The following is a 19,967-nucleotide window of genomic DNA, read 5'->3' as shown; positions in this document are numbered from 1 at the left end:
GCTAGCTTATCCATGAACCTTAGTGAATTTCAAATTATCTCAGAACAATAGTGATACATCAACGAATATCTTAGCCTTCAATACCTTTTCGGCTGTAAATACGAACTTGTACAACCATACAGTTTAGCATATCCACCTTGACTATAAACAGTATTTCAGCTGTTACAACAAAATATAGAATCTTGCCAAAATAATAGATAGCTATGAGTGTAAACATGGATTACGTTATGGGCCGTGTCATCAAATCATACTATTAAGCAGCAAAATATCAAGCTAGCAGTCTGATAACTAGGCAATTACCCAGAAAAAAAACTGCTCTTAACAACGAAGATCTATGACACTTAAATCTCCATTAAACATTCCTTGCTGAAATCTTCTGTTCAGCAGAGGTAATTGAATACGACCAAACATAACTTCATAACCCATGTCATATCACACTTTGCATAGCTTGCAATAAATATCTCAAACTGTGGAGGTTCATAGATAAATTTTCTATTCCAGCTGAGAGTACTTTTTTTTTTTTTTGTAATTCCTCTACTGCGACTGTAATTTATGTTCTTTTGTTGACGTCTTGTACTACTGGCGTCGTGTAGTTTCGTAGACTAGTTATATTATAACGTCCCACTACTTGTTCTGTTTCTGCATCCGCTAGCGTGTAACAGTTTTCCTTGGTGATTCCGACAATCTTGAAAGGTCCTTCGTACAACAGAAAAAGTTTCTTAGCTACATTTTCCCACTTCCTACTAATTTTAGCGGGTTTCCGCAGTACTAGGTCGCCGACCTTTAATTTGCTCTGGCGTGATGCAGGCTTCCGCTTCTTACGTATTTCTGCTTCCCTTCGTAGTCTAGCATTGACAAGCTGTTCTATATCTTCTCCCGTTGGTAAGGTCTGGTCTCCTTCGGGGTCGTCCCACTTTGGTAAATACGATGGTAGTATTGCTGTCGATGGTTCCATACAAAGTATTTCGTGAGGTGTCATTCCAGTAGATGCATGAATGGTATGATTGAGTATGCACTCTACAAATGGCAGTTGGTCTCGCCAAGCCTGATGTGTCTTGTGACAGTATGTTCGTAATATATTTCCTATTGATTTCATCTTTCTCTCGACGGTATTACTTTGCGGGTGACGTACAGATGTAGTTGTAGGAATCGCACCTAACTTATGTATTCCTTGTTGCCAAATTTCACTAGCAAACTGTGTACCTCGATCGGATAGGACTACCTGTGGTTTACGGATGGCTTCCGTAAATGATTTTATTTTTATGAATACTGTTTTCGCCGTGGCATTTCTGATGGCATACAATTTTGTGTACTTAGAGTAAACATCTAATATTACGAATACATGTTGTACCCCTGACCTAGGTCTAGGCAGCGGTCCGAACAAGTCTACAGATACTAGCTGTAACGGTTTATCAGGTAAAATTGGCTGAATTTCGCCATGCAGGTGTTCTGGCGTCTGCTTTGCCTTCTGACAAAGGTCACATGATGCGGTGACTTTTGCTACCGATTTCGGCATATTGGGCCAGAATAATTGTCGACGAATAGCATTGGATAGTTTCTTAGAGCCCACGTGACCCAAAGTCACGTGTACTTCCCATGTCACTAGGTCTCTTAATTCTGTAGGGATGACTGGTTTTCAATTTTCCTCAAACATTATTTTATTCTCATAGTGTGCAAACAATGTTCCATCTGATGACACACAAAAATGGCGATGTATTCTGTGTTCTGGAGGCTTTGCCTGCAATTTTCGCCGGATTTCTTGACAATAGACATCTTGTAGTTGTTAAGTATGCATGTCCTGCAACATGTTGGCGAGTCTTGGATTTTTCAAGAAATCATCTACGGAAGTAGATGATACTATGAACTCCTTAGTTCTTTTCTCTGACCTTAACTTGCTAACTTCCAAGTCTTGCATACGGCTCAAAAGGTCGGCAGTGGTGTTGTCGGCTCCCTTGATGTGGCTGGTCTCTAGGTCGTATTCCTGAAGTAATAGGTACCATCCAGTGAGTCTACTCCCGAACATCTTGCCGGCTTTCAAAAATGTTAATGCTTGGTGATCTGTTTTTATTTTCACCTACTCTCCAAGTAACAAGTCCCGGAACTTTTGCAAGGTCCACACGATAGCGAGAGCCTCCTTTTCGGTCACCGTGTAGTTTCTTTCAGCTTGGTTCAACGTTCGACTTGCCATAGCGACTGTCTTTTTCACATCCTTATCATCACACTGAGCTAATTTACATCCTAGGGCATAGTCTGATGCATCTGTATATACGACGAATTCTCTGCCTAATACCGGATGATATATGATGTGCTCTGTCATAAATAATTTCTTAAGACCTTCAAAAGTTTCCTGTTGGTCGGACTGCCACTTCCAGGCTTTATTTTTCTTAAAAAGCTCAAACAATGGTATTGCCATGTTCGCTACCTTATCCGAGTAGTTACAGTAAAATCCGACAATACCTAGAAATGCCCTAAGTTGTCTGACATTAATCGGTGGCGGGAAATCCTGGATTGCCTTGAGTTTATCTGGCGCGGTCCGTATCCCTGTTGGTGTTAGCAAATGACCCAAAAATGGTAGTTCCTCACGGCAGAATACTGACTTTCGTAATTTCACGGTCATTACAGCTAAACTCAACTTGGTTAACACGATGTGAATGTGCTCTAGGTGTTCCTCATAGATCTGTGATGTGATTAATATATCATCCACATACGCACGAGAAAAAGACTGACATTCTGGTCCTAGAGTGGCGTCTATGCAGCGGGTGAATTCTGCTACAACATTGCACAAACCAAAAGGCATGACTTGGAAGGTGTACTGCTGATTTCTGAAAAGGAACGCAGTGTATTTCCTGGAAGAATTTTCAAGCGGAATTTGCCAGTAGCCAGCAGATAAGTCTAGTGTTGTTAAGAATCGTACACCTTAAACCAACCGGAGTATGTCACGAGTTTTTACGGGACCCTCTCGATCTTTGACAGTTATCCTATTTAATTCTTTGGCGTCCAGACATAAGCGTACCGATCCATCCTTCTTGCCAACACATACTACAGGATTTGAATATGGGCTAGCTTACCTTTTTATTACCTTCCAGTCGATCATTTGTTTTAAATATTCTGTGGCAGACTTTAAATATTTTGCAGGAATCGGGTACGACTTGCGGTGGTATTTTTCATTGTCCTTTATCCTGATTCTCGCTTCATAGAAGTTATTTAACCCCGGTTTATCTGAAAATGTCTCTCGGTGTTGCAATAATAAACTGTGTAGTTGTCCAAGTTGTTCATGGGTTACTATGTTCACGTCTCTTAACGCTTGTAGTAGGTCTTCGGTAGTTGCGACCAAATTGTCATTTAACTGTGTACTGTAGATTTGCTTAGGCCAAGCATCTCTCTTCATAACCCCTACAATTCTACTGCGGATTCTCCAGTTATCCGTAGTTGTTCTGTCATCCGTCACCATGTCCTTAGCTGATACAGTCCATTCGAAAAAATCTAAAATAATACCATATTGTGATAGGAAATCTATACCTAGTATCAGGGGTTTCGCAAGTCCTTTAACTATTAAAGCAGCAAATTGTTTAGGTACGCCTAAGCCCTCAATCTGCAACAGTACTTGTTTGTTTACAATGGGACTGGCGCGCGATGTTACCCCAATTATCTTTATACAAGGGACGGGAATTATCGGTAATGATTGTCCCATCTGTCTCAGAGTATTAATTAAATCTTCACTAACACAAGAAACTTCCGCTCCACTGTCTAGTAATACTGAAACTTCCTGAGTATTAACAGGTAGTATCACCTCAGGGCATATACTTCTTATTCTGGGTAATAGATCTATAGTTTCATCTTCACTCAAATATTCTCTTTCGTCTTCCCTTAACAAAACTGTGCAAATAAATTGTCCATAATCTATGCAGCTATAATTAGGTAATACCACCATGGTGTCAATGTTACATAACCCCTCGTCTGGAACTACGGTCTCGGCGCGGGGGAATATCACCTCGACCCGTTCTAGTTTAACCTTTCGTCAGGGTTGTGAATATGATTGTCCAACTTAGCCGCTTCAGCATGTACACAAGTTGAAGTATTTCCCCGTTCTCGTGGTGGCTTAAAAGTGTTTGCAGCTGGATTCAGCGGTTGCTGCCTCTTAAAATAACCATCTTTCGTAGGTGGGAATGAGATGTAGTCTTGTTCGACGTCTTGACATTGTTGTCTCGGCTGGGACGACTCGTACCCAACAGGGGATCTGAGTATTGACGGCTGATCTCGAGGTGATTCAGGCGACAAGTTTTCTTGACCGTCCTGTTGCTCCCTGAAGTCTCCATTAGCCATGGGAGGCCATTGTGCAGGTGGAGTAGGCAGGCGTTTATTCATCGGCGTACCTTCCCGGTGACGTTTGTCCTCTTACCATTCATGGTCATTGAAACGATGATCCTTTCCCTTTCGCTTACCGTATGACTGCGATCCGCGGTAATAATATTTGTTGTGGTAGGTTTTACCACCATGCCATCCCTTTCAATGTGGTGACCATTGTGGTGTTTGGCATTCGTTTTGCCACGACAGAGTGTGCACTGCTTTGTGTTCTCCTTTCTGTTGGTTGTTTCGATTGTTCCAGTGACTGTTTACTGGTACATGCTGAATTCCTTGATAATGATTGATTTTCTCATTCTCATCGCGAGAAGACGCGTTTTTGGTCTGCTTGTCTAACCGATCGAACACAAAGAGTTGTTCCCTAAATTCCGTGAAATATCGGAATATTCTACCAGCCAACTGCATTTGGTAGCGTAATGGTAATTGTGTCAAAACAATTGCTATTAATTCCTCATCGGTCATGTTAAGGTCCAAGTATCTGGTACGCACAAACATAGATGATAGATGAGTTTCTAGGGATTTGCCCTTCCTAGGTTCATATCTTTCTGTGTGCAGTTGCACCCTTAAGTTACCTTGAATGCGCATGTTCCAGAATTGTAACCTAAATTTTGTTTGAAAGTCGTCATAAGATGTCGTGTTAGACTGTTGTACCTCTCACCAGTAAAATGCTACGTCACGAAGAGCATTGTTTAAGCACTTCAATCGCTATGCATCAGACAGATCAAACATGTTCGAATATTCATCTAATTTATTTATAAATCGTATAGGATTTTCGTGAGAATGACCTGAGTAAGTAGGCATGTTTTCGGCCCAATGCCTTGCCGGATGGTGCATTAATGCAACGGAATTTATTCGTGTGGCATTGATCTGTGAATTAGATTGTGCGTGCATGTACTCGGGGTTTCGCACGGGTGTGTCACTTGTACGTGCGGTCTCTTGCGCAGCCTCATCGGCCACTCCAGTCCTAGACGAAGGCTGTGAGATTGTGCCTAGCTGTAAAGTCTTCACTTTATGATCAATATCGTGTATCCTAGCTACTACATTATTTACTTGAGCTGACATATTACAGTATGAAACGCTCACTGTTTCAATCTGCTGTTCAACGTTTGCTGTTCTTTCTAATACCCCATATACGATATGGTGCAGTGTCGTATTATGTTTTTGAACAGTGTTACTCAATGTCTCGTAATGTTTGTTACACTGATCCTTAATATTTTTACATTCGGTACTGGTCGCCACCAGAGTAGTTGCTGTGTTCTGTTTATGTTGTTCAAGTCGGTTGTTAGCTTGTGCGATGATTTCAGCTAGGCTATCTAATTGCTGTTCTTGTGCTCTGAACCGCGATTCTAACCTCTTCTTCAAGCTCCCGATGTCTTGTTTAACCTCATCAAATCTGAGATCTTATTACTTGACTGAGTAATGATATTTTTTTTAATTTCCCCCTGATAAAAATATTACAAGTGTTGATTAAGTAGCAAAAATTCACTAATTAAATGCAACCTTGAATAAAATGACATGCCTCATGAAGTAAAAAAATCCTTCATGCAGAGATCAATTTCTCATCTCTAACAAGAAGCACCCGGAGAAAACCATAAGATGTCTAGTCAGAAATAATCAAAAGCACCAGGAGAAAACCATCAGAAGTCTAGTGAGGAATAATCAGAAGCTCTCGGAGAAAAACATCAAATCAATGTCAAGAATAATCAGGAGCACACGGAAAAAAACATCATAATATTGACAAGAATAATCGGAAGCACACGGAGAAACCACCAAAAGTTTTCTTTGATATCATAAAATTACAAAAAAAAATTATAAAAAAATTTAAAATAAAAACAAAAAATACAAAAACAAATTCTACTAGCTTGTGAAAATCTCATTGTAGTTTAAAGTTAGAGTTCCAGTACAAGCCAGATTTTGTTTTAGTATTTTTTGTTTTTATTATAAATTTTTTATTATTTTTTTTTGTAATTTTATGATATCAAAGAAAACTTTTGGTGGTTTCTCCGTGTGCTTCCGATTATTCTTGTCAATATTATGGTGGTTTTCTTCAAGTGCTCTTGATTATTCTTGACAATATTTTAATGGTTTTCTCCGAGTGCTTCTGATTATTCCTGATGCTCAAAGAAAGTTCTGTCAAAAGTAAAGATTAAAAATTAAATTAAATTTGTGAATACCTTATGTTTATATCACTATTGTACGACTGTAATTATATTTTAGTGCTTAAAAGGAAAGTAAGTTCAAAGGAAAAGTATAAACTACCGGTTCTTCAAATTTTGTAGGTCAATGCTGTATTTAAAATTGTAAATGTAATGCTGTTGTAGATACAATATATTTATTTATATATAATTATCACCAAAACAATGGATAAAATTATATACCTTATTTAAAACTGGTCACATCAATAACACTCTTGCTAGCAAACTGTATCAGAATTTTGTGGACTTTACATTTTATAGTAATCATTTGTATTTATTTTAAAAAAACTTCACACTGCATAATTTAACATTTGCTATATTATCAGTGTGAGCGTCATATCAGGTGGCTATTTTGGAGTTTAAAACTTCACTTTCGCCCCACAATAACTTGGAAATAATTGTTGGTATTTAAGTGATTTAAAATGCCCAAAAAGCACCATTTTACACCTTAAAATCTCCCGCCGCTTCAAAAAAAGAGGGGGAGGGTGGTCGGCGATTCTTTATATAAAGAGCCCAATGCTGTGAACCCCCATTTTAAAAAGGCACCAGCCACCACTGCTCGTATCCAGGGCCTGTGCTCACTTGTATATTTGCTTCTACTCTGTGAGCGATAACACGGCGCGAGCATGGAGAGATTAGGCATACGTTTTCACGGTCGCTTGCGAAATACTTTCTGTTGAGAGTTTGTTGACGACTGTGTATGAGTCGTATGCGTTTGAAACTGCTTACTCTTTTTTTCTATCTTATCTCATTAAAGTCTAACAATGAAAGTCATTGTCACCATTTTGTTTCTCAAAAGCAAATGTCTCTAATTCACAAATGGTCAGCTTACCCGATAGTAAAAATTTGCTCGTTCAATGATTCTGTGGTTTCTACTACCTAATGCGTGTATGGCTGGCAGGAGGTTATAATGATTAACTTCTTTGTAACGTTGTCATTTCTTTTTTCTAACCAACACTGCTACATTACATTGTAACTGGACTAACATTTGTATTGTTCAAACAAATCTTTGGAATTAGGCATTTATATTTCACACTTAATGGTTTTGAAGAAGAAAAATGTGAGTTGCGTTGCTAAGATAAGATAGAGGATGAACTTTAAAGACATCTTCAATGTAACAAAATCGCTAACTTTGGACTTGAAACTCGTTTGGCTCTAAGCACTGCTTTAGCATAGATGAACAAACAAGTAGGTTATTTGTACATACATATATTTTATTTAATATGGTTTTAACTGCAATTTTCGAATGATAAATCTTGCTAAATTAACTTATCACATATTGAAATATTACACTTACTATGGGATTTAAGTAAGGTACGTCACTTTTTTTCTAATCTTAACGCCAATACAGTACATAAATGTTTACCAAACACGTATCTGTTAATTTATTCGTAGCATTAAGAAATAAATTTATTTTTTAACGGTTGACTTCAAATACCAAACGAAGGGCATAAATTTATGTCACATATCATGACATCCGAGATCACAGCTTCATATAAACCTAATAATTTCAAGCCAACAATTTTATATCGTTCATAGTTCTAAAGAAAAAAAAACTTAAATGACAGGAGAGAGATAACAATGGTTTATCGCCAAAAGCTAGACGGTACAGGGATGCATGAGTGGACACGCATTACGTGGGATTTTACTCCAGGTAAATACTGGTATGTAACTACCATATCCTCGCCTCCTACATCTCGTGTGCTGGATGTCTCCCTTGAATGACCTCGCTCGTGACAGAAGTCACGCTGGACTCCAGGAAGTGCAGCACACAGATGAGGTAGCAGCAGGTCAATGAGCCAGCCAGGAGAGAGAGAGAGATACCTGGCAGCAGGATGCTGGCCAGCGACACGAACACATTGCACCACATGATGGCCTGGGTGCGAGTCGAGTCGGGGTGGAACTCCCCCAGGTAGGCGTAATTGATGGCGGCCGTCGCGTTGATGCTGCAACAAACACGCAAACACGCTACAGATGCGCAGCTGTAAGGTATCCCCCACAAAGCGAGGTTACGGTCGCAAACATGCTGCAGATGCGTCGACTGGACAAGACAGGGGGTGACAGTGTTGTCGTTGGTTAAGTAAGTGTTGACTACACCGAACTCAACTTGCACTGCCAACATCCAATATCCACATGGGCCTTAGAGACTGGATCTCTCTGCAGTGCTAAATTTAGTTTTTGGAACCTCTGACCCATCGTTTTCGTTCAGTAATTTTAAAAGCAGAAAGTAGTTGTGTTTAGTGAGACAGAGGAAGAAAGTGATAACTTTTGCACGTAAAAGAGATTTAAATAATTTAAATTGTGTTTAACCAAGAAAACACCAATGGCTAGTTTATTCATTTAAAGAATCTTTGTGGTTTAATGGTCGAATGGGTTACAATATCCTCACCCGAACCCGAAAAAATAAATGCTCATTTGCTTATGCAAAGTGATTGGCAGATGATGGGATGTTAATAATGTTGAATTTGCAGTTAAAGGTCTGTGTTTCAGGCAAAACACTGAATGGACTAGTTTGCAATGAATTTCAAACATGCTTGACCATGTTACAAGTAGCATTCAGTTGTCTGGGCACAATATGTCTGTAACTAGTTCAAATATAGTGTCTGATTCAAAGAGATAGACTTAATAGTCCGCTTTGTTTGGTTTACGAGGAAGAGGGGGATCATATGCCCAAGACCACAGTGGGATGAGTCCCGACTCGGTGCTTTAGAACTGACCTCTGCCACAGTACCATACCGAGCACAGTGAGCAGAGAGTGGACTGGGAGGACGAAACTGAGACTCACGTGAAGCCATTGAGAAAGCGCAGCAGCAGGTAGAGCCAGTAAGAATTCGTGAAGCTGGAGCTGATGGTGCACACAGTGTCCATGAGGAAGCCGGCCAGGATGATAGGCTTCCTGCCGCGCGTGTCCGCCAGGAACCCCCAAAGGTGCGAGCTACAGATCATGCCTGCACATACACACATGATAATAGGGTCACGTTGCTTTGGTGCATCAATTTTAGAGTATGTAGGAGCTACCATATCCTGTTATTACATAGAGTAGTATATATTGGCCGGAATGGGCTGTGGTATTGATGTCCGCAAACTTTGATTGCAACTCTCGTCGCAGCGCCCCTCGTGGTCCTCCGTCACCGCACTCCACCGCCACCGTCGCATTATCCCTTCGCCAAGATCCCACTCGACGCCTCGCTTGGAACTTCGCTCGGAACTCCGCCGCGCCCGCGACACTATCGCCCGGAACTGAACTCTTCACCCTGGAACCTTCGTCCAGGGACTTCGCCACTCTATCGCCCGGAAACTCCGCTGCGGGAAAACTCCCGACTTCACTGAACTGACTCCCTGCCCTGGAACCTTCGTCTAAGGACTTCGCCACTCTGCCGCAACTGGGCACTATCGCCCCGGAAGATCCGCCGCGGGAAGGCTCCCGTCTGTACTCTCTCTCTGAACTCCGACTCACTCTCTCGAGGCCACCGTCAGTAGGTGTATTTGGTATGTCCTGGTACCCCGGCTCAAGGCTGGGAGTCGGAGAGCCACGGCGGCCATCTTGTATTACGCCACTTCCGGCGGCCATCTTGGATTATGTCGCTTCCGGCGGCCATCTGGATTCGACCTTGACCTTTGAGCCCGGTGGCCATTTTGTTTTTATCCGTCATTTTGTTTTCTAGAACATTCCGCCATTTTAAGTTTCGTTCGCCATCTTGAAAATCTTTATTTATTATACGGAATAATAAAAACAATTTAAAAAAATCAAAATTTTAAAATAAAATTAAATAATATATTATGAAATAAAATTTTAATTAAAAACTTGCGCATCGAACACCCCACTCCTCTAAGTTACGATTACACTATCTAGACCCCAACTCCTCTCTTACAATGACATCGTCATCGAACACCCCACTCACCCCTGTTACAATTTTTCGTTACACCACATTCTTTAAAATAAATTTATTACTAAATAAAAAATATGTACCATCGTTGTCTCCTGGAGGCAGCCATCTTATTTAGTGGAGACCACCATCATGATTTCATCTGATGGATGTCGTCATCGGGTGTAGGTTTCTAAGGTATGTTAGTGTATGTAAGGTTGAGTTTCAATTCTCTACCAACCTTATTATGAACCTTATAGACAAAAATCACAAAATCCACAGTCATTTTGTTGTTGTAACCATCATTTTTTCTTAAAGTCTTATCATTTATAGGTTTTAAATCAAATTTATGTTATCAATACTATCGTGTTGGATTCGTTAGTTAAATTAATGATAATTAAAAAAAAAAAACATTTATCACTCCATCTTAGCGAACCAGAAATTTTTCAGAGTCCTAACTCACAAGTAATATTCTCTACTCATGTTTGCGTACACGTGTTTAAAAGCTGCATGGAAGCAGAAATTTCTAATGTTTGCGTATAATATCATTTCACGGAAGCAGATATTTTTAATGTCTGTGTATAATTACATTCCTAAACAAGTTCATGTTTGCGTACTCGTGTATTAAAAGCTGCATGGAAGCAGATATTTCTAATGTTTGCGTATAATATCATTTCATGGAAGCAGATATTGATAATGTCTGCATATAATTACATTCCTAAACAAGTTCATGTTCAAACATTCGTGTTTAAAAAGCTGCATGGAAGCAGATATTTTAAATGTTTGTGTAAATATCCACCCCCACCCACAAATAAATTTTTAATGAAAGAAGAAAACACATGCAGACTTAATCGTTCAAGAAAATATAATACAACAAACAAAAATACCGATTCACATTTGTACAGTATTAGATGTACCCCATCTTCACGAGAGAGACCACATCCAACACATAACATTTTACGATGCAACTTGATACCTGATCGTTATAGTGCATATCATGCAGTTACAACACTCACCTCAGCCATTACTGCCGCTACGAGATGCACTTCATATCATTTTAAAAACAATTTAAAAATTTTGAAATAAATATTAAAAATAAAAGATAATTATTTTTAAAGAGTAATTAATTTACCACAAACACACTAATTAAATAAATAATTTTCACCCTAAATCAATTCTTGCCATAATAATACCATGTAATATATTTCTAGTCAGCATCCTCGTCGACGACACTTCCACCTCACTCTACATATCCACAATAATATTTTCAGCCCATTCGGCTACCCGCTCACACAATTCTCCAGTAGACAACACTGCAAACAATGTCAGGAGCCTCCCTACAGTCACGTTCACTTTATCCTCCCCCATCACATAAATGTAGCTCCCCTCGTCCACGAACATCTCTTCAATCCCGTAGCTTGACACCCCCTCTTCGACTACCACGGTCTCAGGATCTTCCACATCATCGCTCGTCACCTCCTTATCATCTTCAAACTCCTCCCAGCTCGCATTTGACCCCTCCTCAACAACCTCTTCATAAGTGGCACGACACATCATACTATCTCTGTTGATAACTACGAATGAAACGTCGTAAGGATGCAATGGTTTAACTGTACTCACCCCTCTACCATTTCTATTCCAGTCATGTCCATGCATGCCAGACGCACGAACCTCTAACGCATGACCATTGAAGTCAGCAGACCTACCCCCTCCCGCCCACGCACTGAACCATTCACATCACAAATAGTTGCGTCATTTAGACCTGTCGCCACACCTCCCCAGCCACCAAATACCATTTTAAGCACCTTCCACGAACATCCCGGCCTCTGGTAACTAGTGAAAAGTTTCAAAGAGTCCATAAATAAATACATTTTTATTTTTATTTATTTTAAACTTGCATTTATTAACATTAAAATTAACAACTTTAAAATTCATCATAATTTATATGAAATCAGTAGATATTATCCAAATGATTTTCACATTTATTGAATCCTAGCCACTTCACAAACAAGGGTTTATCTTTCTAACGTATCAATTTTTATACTTTATAATCGCTTAGGTACTTGGTAGACTGAATTTCTTCCCCATAGAATCCGTCAGGTATAACCGAACATCGTAAATCTTCCAAGTAGTAACATCTAGGACGGTAATTACGTATTTTAACAACATGGAATATTTCTGTCGGCCATTTACATACAAAATCTTCAATTTTAGCTCTAAGTTTTAATGCGTCTAGTTTATTTCAATCGCAATAAACAGTTTCCAGGAGTGAGTTATCTTTTACATTAAAAGGCACGATGCCAAATTTTCTGTTTTTCTGTACATATAAATCAACTTATTACTCCTCTTTGCTGCGAACTCCCTTCACATGGCTTCCTTTAGAGTTGGATTAAATTATTCATCCACCCATCCTTTTAACTGTGTGAACAGAGTTTAATTATTTATTCCGAAGAAGGCTACAAAATTTCTTGGCTACAAAGCTGCAAACTACAAGGTTCCAATCGGTTACGAGTCTACAATACTACGAGGCTACAAGACCACAAGGCTACAAGGATACATGAAACACATAGAAAAAAATTTTGTTATAAAAATACCAACTCAGCAAATTTAAAGCTTAATGTAGAGCCGAAACATCCCTGAAATATGTACTTTATGCTTACTACAAGACCAAGGGGTTTATGAGCCATTAAATATTCAGTCCTGGCTACAGACTTGACAACAAGCATTCAATGAAACAAGCACACTTTTGATAAAACATTCAACTCAGTAGGATTCGATATCTAGGATACATTAGCTAAAATACTAAAGAAAAAGATAGGATCCACCTCAAGCCGGCTACAATGCCTCCATCCACATTTGGCTCCAAATGATTTTTGTTACAATGAAGCACATACCCGCCAATATTGCCGGAAAGACATTATTATGACTCTCCATTTTGTAAGTCATTTATTACGAATTTTACATCTTCAAGTTAGAAGTTGTACTATGAGAACCTAACCTTAGCTAGGATTTAGATTACAATAAATAAAACAAACATTCTTATCCAAAGTATAACTTTTTTTTTACTTTTATACACATGCAGACAAAACAAGTTTTAAATGTATGTAGCATGCCTTTATTATTTCACGAAGTAGAGACCATATTTGTTTGGTAATGGGTAAATTTTATTCATTTTTGCGAGGCAAGTAGAAGTCTTAACCTATCTACCAATATGTTAAAATATTTCAATGTGGTGTAATAAATCTCTTCGGCCTCAAAAATCTTACGTAAATTTTCATTAATTTTTTAGCCCTCTGAAGTTCCTTTTTTAATACCAGCCTCAAAGTCATTAAAATTGCAATCGTCCCACTGACCATAATAAGCCTAATCTGAATAATTTATTTTATTACGACGTTTCCATCGTTTCGGTATCAGGACATCGTCACAGTATTCGATCTTGTGAGCTTCAAGTTTTTATTCATAGACTTAGTTCTTGTAAGCTTCAAGTGAATCATCACAGTCTTCGAACTTTTCAGTTTAAGGCTGTTCTAAAGTGATCTCAATTTCATGGAGGCAACAAGAACTTGGTGTAAAAAAATTTTAATTCCCCATGAAAATGCTACTCCCTTCCTTAACTTTTAGTTGCAAATAATTAACAAGACCTGGGATAGTACAATTAGAATCATCATCTTAACTTTTCTCGTTATCATTATAATCATCTAATATTTTGCTACAATTTCACTTCCTTGCTAATATAGACACGCAATTCTTAACATTAACAAGCCTTGTTTTACAGATAGAGGGCTTTCCCAGACCTCAAGGGGGAAGAGAATCATCTTACAAACGAGTGTTTCTCGGCTGTACTTAACCTATTTAACGAATGAGTAATGGCTATTTTTATTCAAGTGCCACCTGATTAAAATGTGGAAATTTATTATTTGGTGTCAGGAATTCACAATACAAACGGACATCTCTCAATATATTCCAAGACCAATACAAAAAATAAAACTCAATGAAATATATATGACTCAAGGAAAACTGGAAGCACATTACATTAAATTATTATATTTAAACTCAGAATAATTACTCTATAAGAATACTAATGTGTTTATTACTAATGTGAACACACATTTAAAACACTAATACTCATATTTCAAACACAAATCAGCATTATCAAAAAAAAGAACAGAAGTTTGATGTGATGTTATTTTCTCTTCCAGAGCGACTTGTAATGACACCATCATCTAATTTTCGTCGATGATATAGATGTTTATGAAGGCACCAGGATTCTGTTTCTCAAACAGAGGGGTCAGGAGAAGTGGATTGGGAAACCCGATGTTTGTGAAGTTGAACTTCCCCTCCAAGTCATTGTAGCACTGATTAACATGCTGAGATGCTCACGCTCATCTAACTTGACCAGGATTACAATTAAAGCATATGAGCTCATCTAAGTATTTACAGATTGACCACCGCATATTTTTCTTTGATGCAGGTAGGTATTTCGTTGTAGGAGGTAGCGCGAAGTGGATCAAGCTTGTTAATGTGTAGATATAGTCGCTTGACACCAGATAAAGATCTTGCGAACCACTTTGAAATGTAGTCTTCTTCCTCTTTACATATCTTATATATGTATTCAGTAATGACATCCTCCACATCTCGAACTGCAAAGAGTGGAACATTCGTGGTTTTGAAGGTCCTCTTGTCTTCACACATACCCATTAGCTTTTTATAATCGCACTCAAGCACGATGTAGTACTTGAGGGGGCCATCCTCTTCAATTTCCTCTACAAGTTGGCTTATTAGTTTAACCTTGATAGAGTCCAAGTATATACATGTGTCCTTGGCAGAACCGGTATTATTTTCTACCACACAAGTCTTCAAGTTAATCCAGAATACCACTTCTGCAATGATGCAGCCGTGGATGTTGGCCAAAACCCGCCTATGTCACCAGCTTTGTTCGGCTGGTGCTGGCCTTAGGTGTAACTACAGGCTTAAGCGCAGCCGTTCTCTGCTTCTTAGTTGATGGTGGATCAGGACCCATGCACACTTTGGTATTGCTTTCAACTTAACAGCCCTGGTGAAAACCTAAGTATAGTCCCCACACGAATACATTTTATGGCTAGGGTTGAGACCGCAAGCCGTCTTCTCATGATATGTGACATAAGCGGAGTTTTCGAAGGTTTTGAAGCAGAAACTACACCAGGTGTCTGAAGTCATGAGAGAAGCACCAGTACATGTTGTAAGATATTACCACAATTTATCACTGCAAGAAACCATCTTACCACACAGATGACACTGCTTGAGTTTGTGCTGTGGGTTGTCAGCACAATGACATTCTTGCCAGTAGCAATTATTAGCTGCTGTAAAAGTAGCTGGACAGAAACGTCATTTCTGCATGTTTAATGTCATCACAAAAATCAGTAGTCTGTGCTCAATGCACGGAACACGCGAAGAAAGCCCGATGTACGGAGAATTATAACAGAAGACTTAAGAAAATAATGTAGCTAGCCATTACATGAAAATGTTTGCAATACATAACTTCTAACCTATAAACTACAGCTTCAACAAACCAAACCTCGAGTTAGCACTAACTTTCCCGAAAATAACCTAAAATATCACTAAAATTTAAAGTACTGTAAAGGACAAATTACTCAGAAGTAGACAAAATATATTCAAAGTCCTGGCAACTGGTAACTGTCTAAAAAATTTTTAAGTACAGAGTAGCATTTAGCTGAAAATATTCAAGAATCCACACAAATGTTTAGGTACAGAGAAGAACAAAGCTAAAAATATTCAAAGCCCACATAGTTACATTTTTACACAAAAGAATAAGTACACAGAAGCATTTAGCTGAAAAATATTCAAAGTCCACACAACCTCTTGCCACACAAATGTTTAGGTAAGAGAAGCATTAAGCTGAAAATATTCAATGCCCACATAGTTACATTTTTATACAAAAGAATAAGTACACAGAAGCATTTAGCTGAAAAATATTCAAAGTCCACACAAACCCTACTCCACAAAAAGTTTAAGTACAGAGAAGCATTAAGCTAAAAATATTCAAAGCCCGCATAGTTACATTTTCACACAAAAGTTTAAATACTCAGTGGAAACTAGCAGAAAAAAAAATTCAAGGTCCTGATAGTTAACAAAATTATTTAATAGATCGTATAGATAGCTATCTACAAAAGAAAAAAAATAAATACACAGCCTCAAATCCACTCATTTACACGAAATCCATAAATCAAACCCACATACTAAAACTAAACATACTACCCCTCAATATAACAAAGAAGCACCTTTCTTGAAACCAACAAAACTTTCAAAATTTTACCAAAAAACGTAGCTCATGTGCAGGTTTTCAAAACAACTCGTGAGTTTTGGTAGGTCTTTGATGTTTGTAGGTATATGGGGTAAAAACATGTAAGCAACCATACAACAAACATGATTAACCTTATAGCAAGGACCAGGTACATCTACTATTGGCTTGGACAATTAGAGATTTGTTCACGAGGTACTTTCAGAATCATGACTCATCTATCAATAATGTCTGAGAGCCTGAGCTATCCACAACAGTCTCAAGCAATCGTCGACCTAAGTGTCACTCAGCACACAGAAATCATCTGCTCACACAGTTAAACTTCTACATGACAATATTTGACATGGTAAATGTTATAGTTATAAAGGGAAATAGTTAGAAAAATTGAAATCTAATACTTTTCTGGATTCAGAACATACACATACATGTATGAAACTTAGTATGGGGCTTGAGCGAAAACATTAGGTGCTCACGAAACATTTTGTGTAAATAACTTTATACCTACAAACCCACATTAAAACCATAATTCATAGTGATTAACTATTATCAAACCCACCCACAACACCATCAAATTAATCCGCACACTAGCATATAACAGGCAACCACACCACCCTGTGAATTCAATCTAAAATTAAATCACTGAAATACCACCAATGAAAAAATTCCAAGTCGAAAAAATATGCATGTGTTCAAGTATGGAGGTTATCTCATACATACCAGTATAGGATCCTACACAAAAAGAAACAATTAAATTTATCACCCTAGCCACCAAATCATTTAGACCATCCCAAGACACATAAAATATCTCTTATGCTGCCATTATTGTGAAAATCACAAGATTCTTTTTTTAAATCCAGCTGCATAGTCGTTATCCTCATCATCTTCTCAGCTATCATCGACACAGCCATCATCATGATCAACATACTCATCCAGATTACTGTCATTGTTCGTAATCTTAGACATCGAAGCTTCTTCTTTGTCTTGAAGCATCCTTTATAAGTGTCCATCCGTTTTCAAAGTTCGAAGGCTCTGGAGAAATGTGCGGAAACATATTCACACTTATCACAATGATGATACTTCCACCGCCTTTCGGTCTTCCTTAAACCTTCAACAACATTAATTTAAAGTACTTTGTCGAGATCAGAAGAGCTCCTCACCATCATATTTAGTCACATGCAGTGTTATAATAGTAGGCGTTGTTTTATGTGTGAGGTAAAATGCTCTATTATGGTCGCAAGAAGAGGGAGGCTACGCTAGACCTGAAAGGAAGGGTCATAACCACATTTAATAATAACTGGATAATAGCAGGGCTTAGCTAGATTCTAGTGGATAAAGTAGAAACCATAAACACAGTCATCATTTCTAGTTTCAGTAATAGTCATCATTATTTCTGACTAGCATTACTAACAACACCATTACATGTTTGCAGCAGTCATGTATCAGTTGTCTGTATAAAAATTCGATGTTATATGCGGGGTGCAGGATGCTCACTCACGATCAGAGCAGAAGGAGGGCTGAACTAGACCTCAAGGGTGAAGGGAAATCATCACACATGTAGCGTTTCTCAACCATTTTAAGGTATAGTAATCGACTCAGTTGTATTTATTATTTGTAATTTGATAACAGGAACTAGCACATAAAATTAAAACCGAATACAAATACATGCATCATCACACAAAAAATTGTATGAAATAAATTTTTTTTGTTGACCAACCAGAAGCAAAGTGGAGAAAATCACCTAAATATTGTCAAGAATAACCATCAGCACATGTAGAATACCATTAAATTCTTGCCATGAAAAAGGCTGAAGTGCACAGAGAAAATCATCAAATTATTGTCAGGTAAAAAAAGCAGAAGCACATGGAAAAAAAAAAACAATATTCTAACACAGCAAAGTTGAAGCACACGTAGAAGTCCATTGAAATTTCACGTGAAAAAATAGGAGCACTCAGAGAAAACCATGAGGGAGAAGATTTCGTTTAAATATTCATAAATTATCAATTTTTTTTAAAAAAAAGTTCAAATTAAATCCTGCCAGATCTCTTTGCTTAAGCAACATGAGAGTTCTGGCACAAGTCAGCTTGTGAACTCTTTGCTTATGCAACATGAGAGTCATAGCACAAGTCAGCTTGTGAACTCTTTGCTTAAGCAACATGAGAGTTCTGGCACAAGCCAGCTTGTGAACTCTTTGCTTAAGCAACATGAGAGTTCTAGTTCAAGTCAGCTTGTGAACTATTTGCTTAAGCAACATGAGAGTTCTGGCACAAGCCAGCTTGTCAACTCTTTGCTTAAGCAACATGAGAGTTCTAGCACAAGTCAGCTAGTGAACTCTTTGCTTAAACATGAGTGTTCTAGCACAAGTCAATTGTGAACTCTTTGCTTAAACAACATGAGAGTCCACAAGCTGACTTGTGCCAGAACTCTCATGTTGCTTAAGCAAAGAGATCTGGGAGGATTTAATTTGAACTTTTTTTTTTTTAAAAAATTGATAATTTATGATTTTCTTAAACGACATCTTCTCCCTCATGGTTTTCTCTGAGTGCTCCTATTTTTTCACGTGAAATTTCAATGGACTTCTACGTGTGCTTCAACTTTGCTGTGTTAGAATATTGTTTTTTTTTTTCCATGTGCTTCTGCTTTTTTTACCTGACAATAATTTGATGATTTTCTCTGTGCACTTCAGCCTTTTTCATGGCAAGAATTTAATGGTATTCTACATGTGCTGATGGTTATTCTTGACAATATTTAGGTGATTTTCTCCACTTTGCTTCTGGTTGGTCAACAAAAAAAATTTATTTCATACAATTTTTTGTGTGATGATGCATGTATTTGTATTCGGTTTTAATTTTATGTGCTAGTTCCTGTTATCAAATTACAAATAATAAATACAACTGAGTCGATTACTATACCTTAAAATGGTTGAGAAACGCTACATGTGTGATGATTTCCCTTCACCCTTGAGGTCTAGTTCAGCCCTCCTTCTGCTCTGATCGTGAGTGAGCATCCTGCACCCCGCATATAACATCGAATTTTTATACAGACAACTGATACATGACTGCTGCAAACATGTAATGGTGTTGTTAGTAATGCTAGTCAGAAATAATGATGACTATTACTGAAACTAGAAATGATGACTGTGTTTATGGTTTCTACTTTATCCACTAGAATCTAGCTAAGCCCTGCTATTATCCAGTTATTATTAAATGTGGTTATGACCCTTCCTTTCAGGTCTAGCGTAGCCTCCCT

General features: G+C 38.2%; 1 protein-coding gene across 2 annotated transcripts in view; it reads right to left on the bottom strand.

The window, feature by feature from the left end:
* LOC134527874 (synaptic vesicle glycoprotein 2B-like) overlaps positions 1–19,967 on the bottom strand; it is a 164,870-nt gene that overhangs the window by 71,497 nt on the left and 73,406 nt on the right. For both annotated transcript variants that reach the window (XM_063360859.1, XM_063360858.1), the window contains exons 3-4: positions 9,343–9,505; positions 8,382–8,503 (exon numbers count right to left, since the gene is read on the bottom strand). In XM_063360859.1, the coding sequence (XP_063216929.1) occupies positions 8,382–8,503; positions 9,343–9,505 (285 nt within the window). The remainder of the gene's footprint in view (positions 1–8,381; positions 8,504–9,342; positions 9,506–19,967) is intronic.

Source organism: Bacillus rossius, chromosome 1, assembly GCF_032445375.1.
Source record: "Bacillus rossius redtenbacheri isolate Brsri chromosome 1, Brsri_v3, whole genome shotgun sequence".
Lineage (NCBI taxonomy): Eukaryota > Metazoa > Arthropoda > Insecta > Phasmatodea > Bacillidae > Bacillus > Bacillus rossius.
This window is presented reverse-complemented; position numbering and strand designations above follow the sequence as displayed.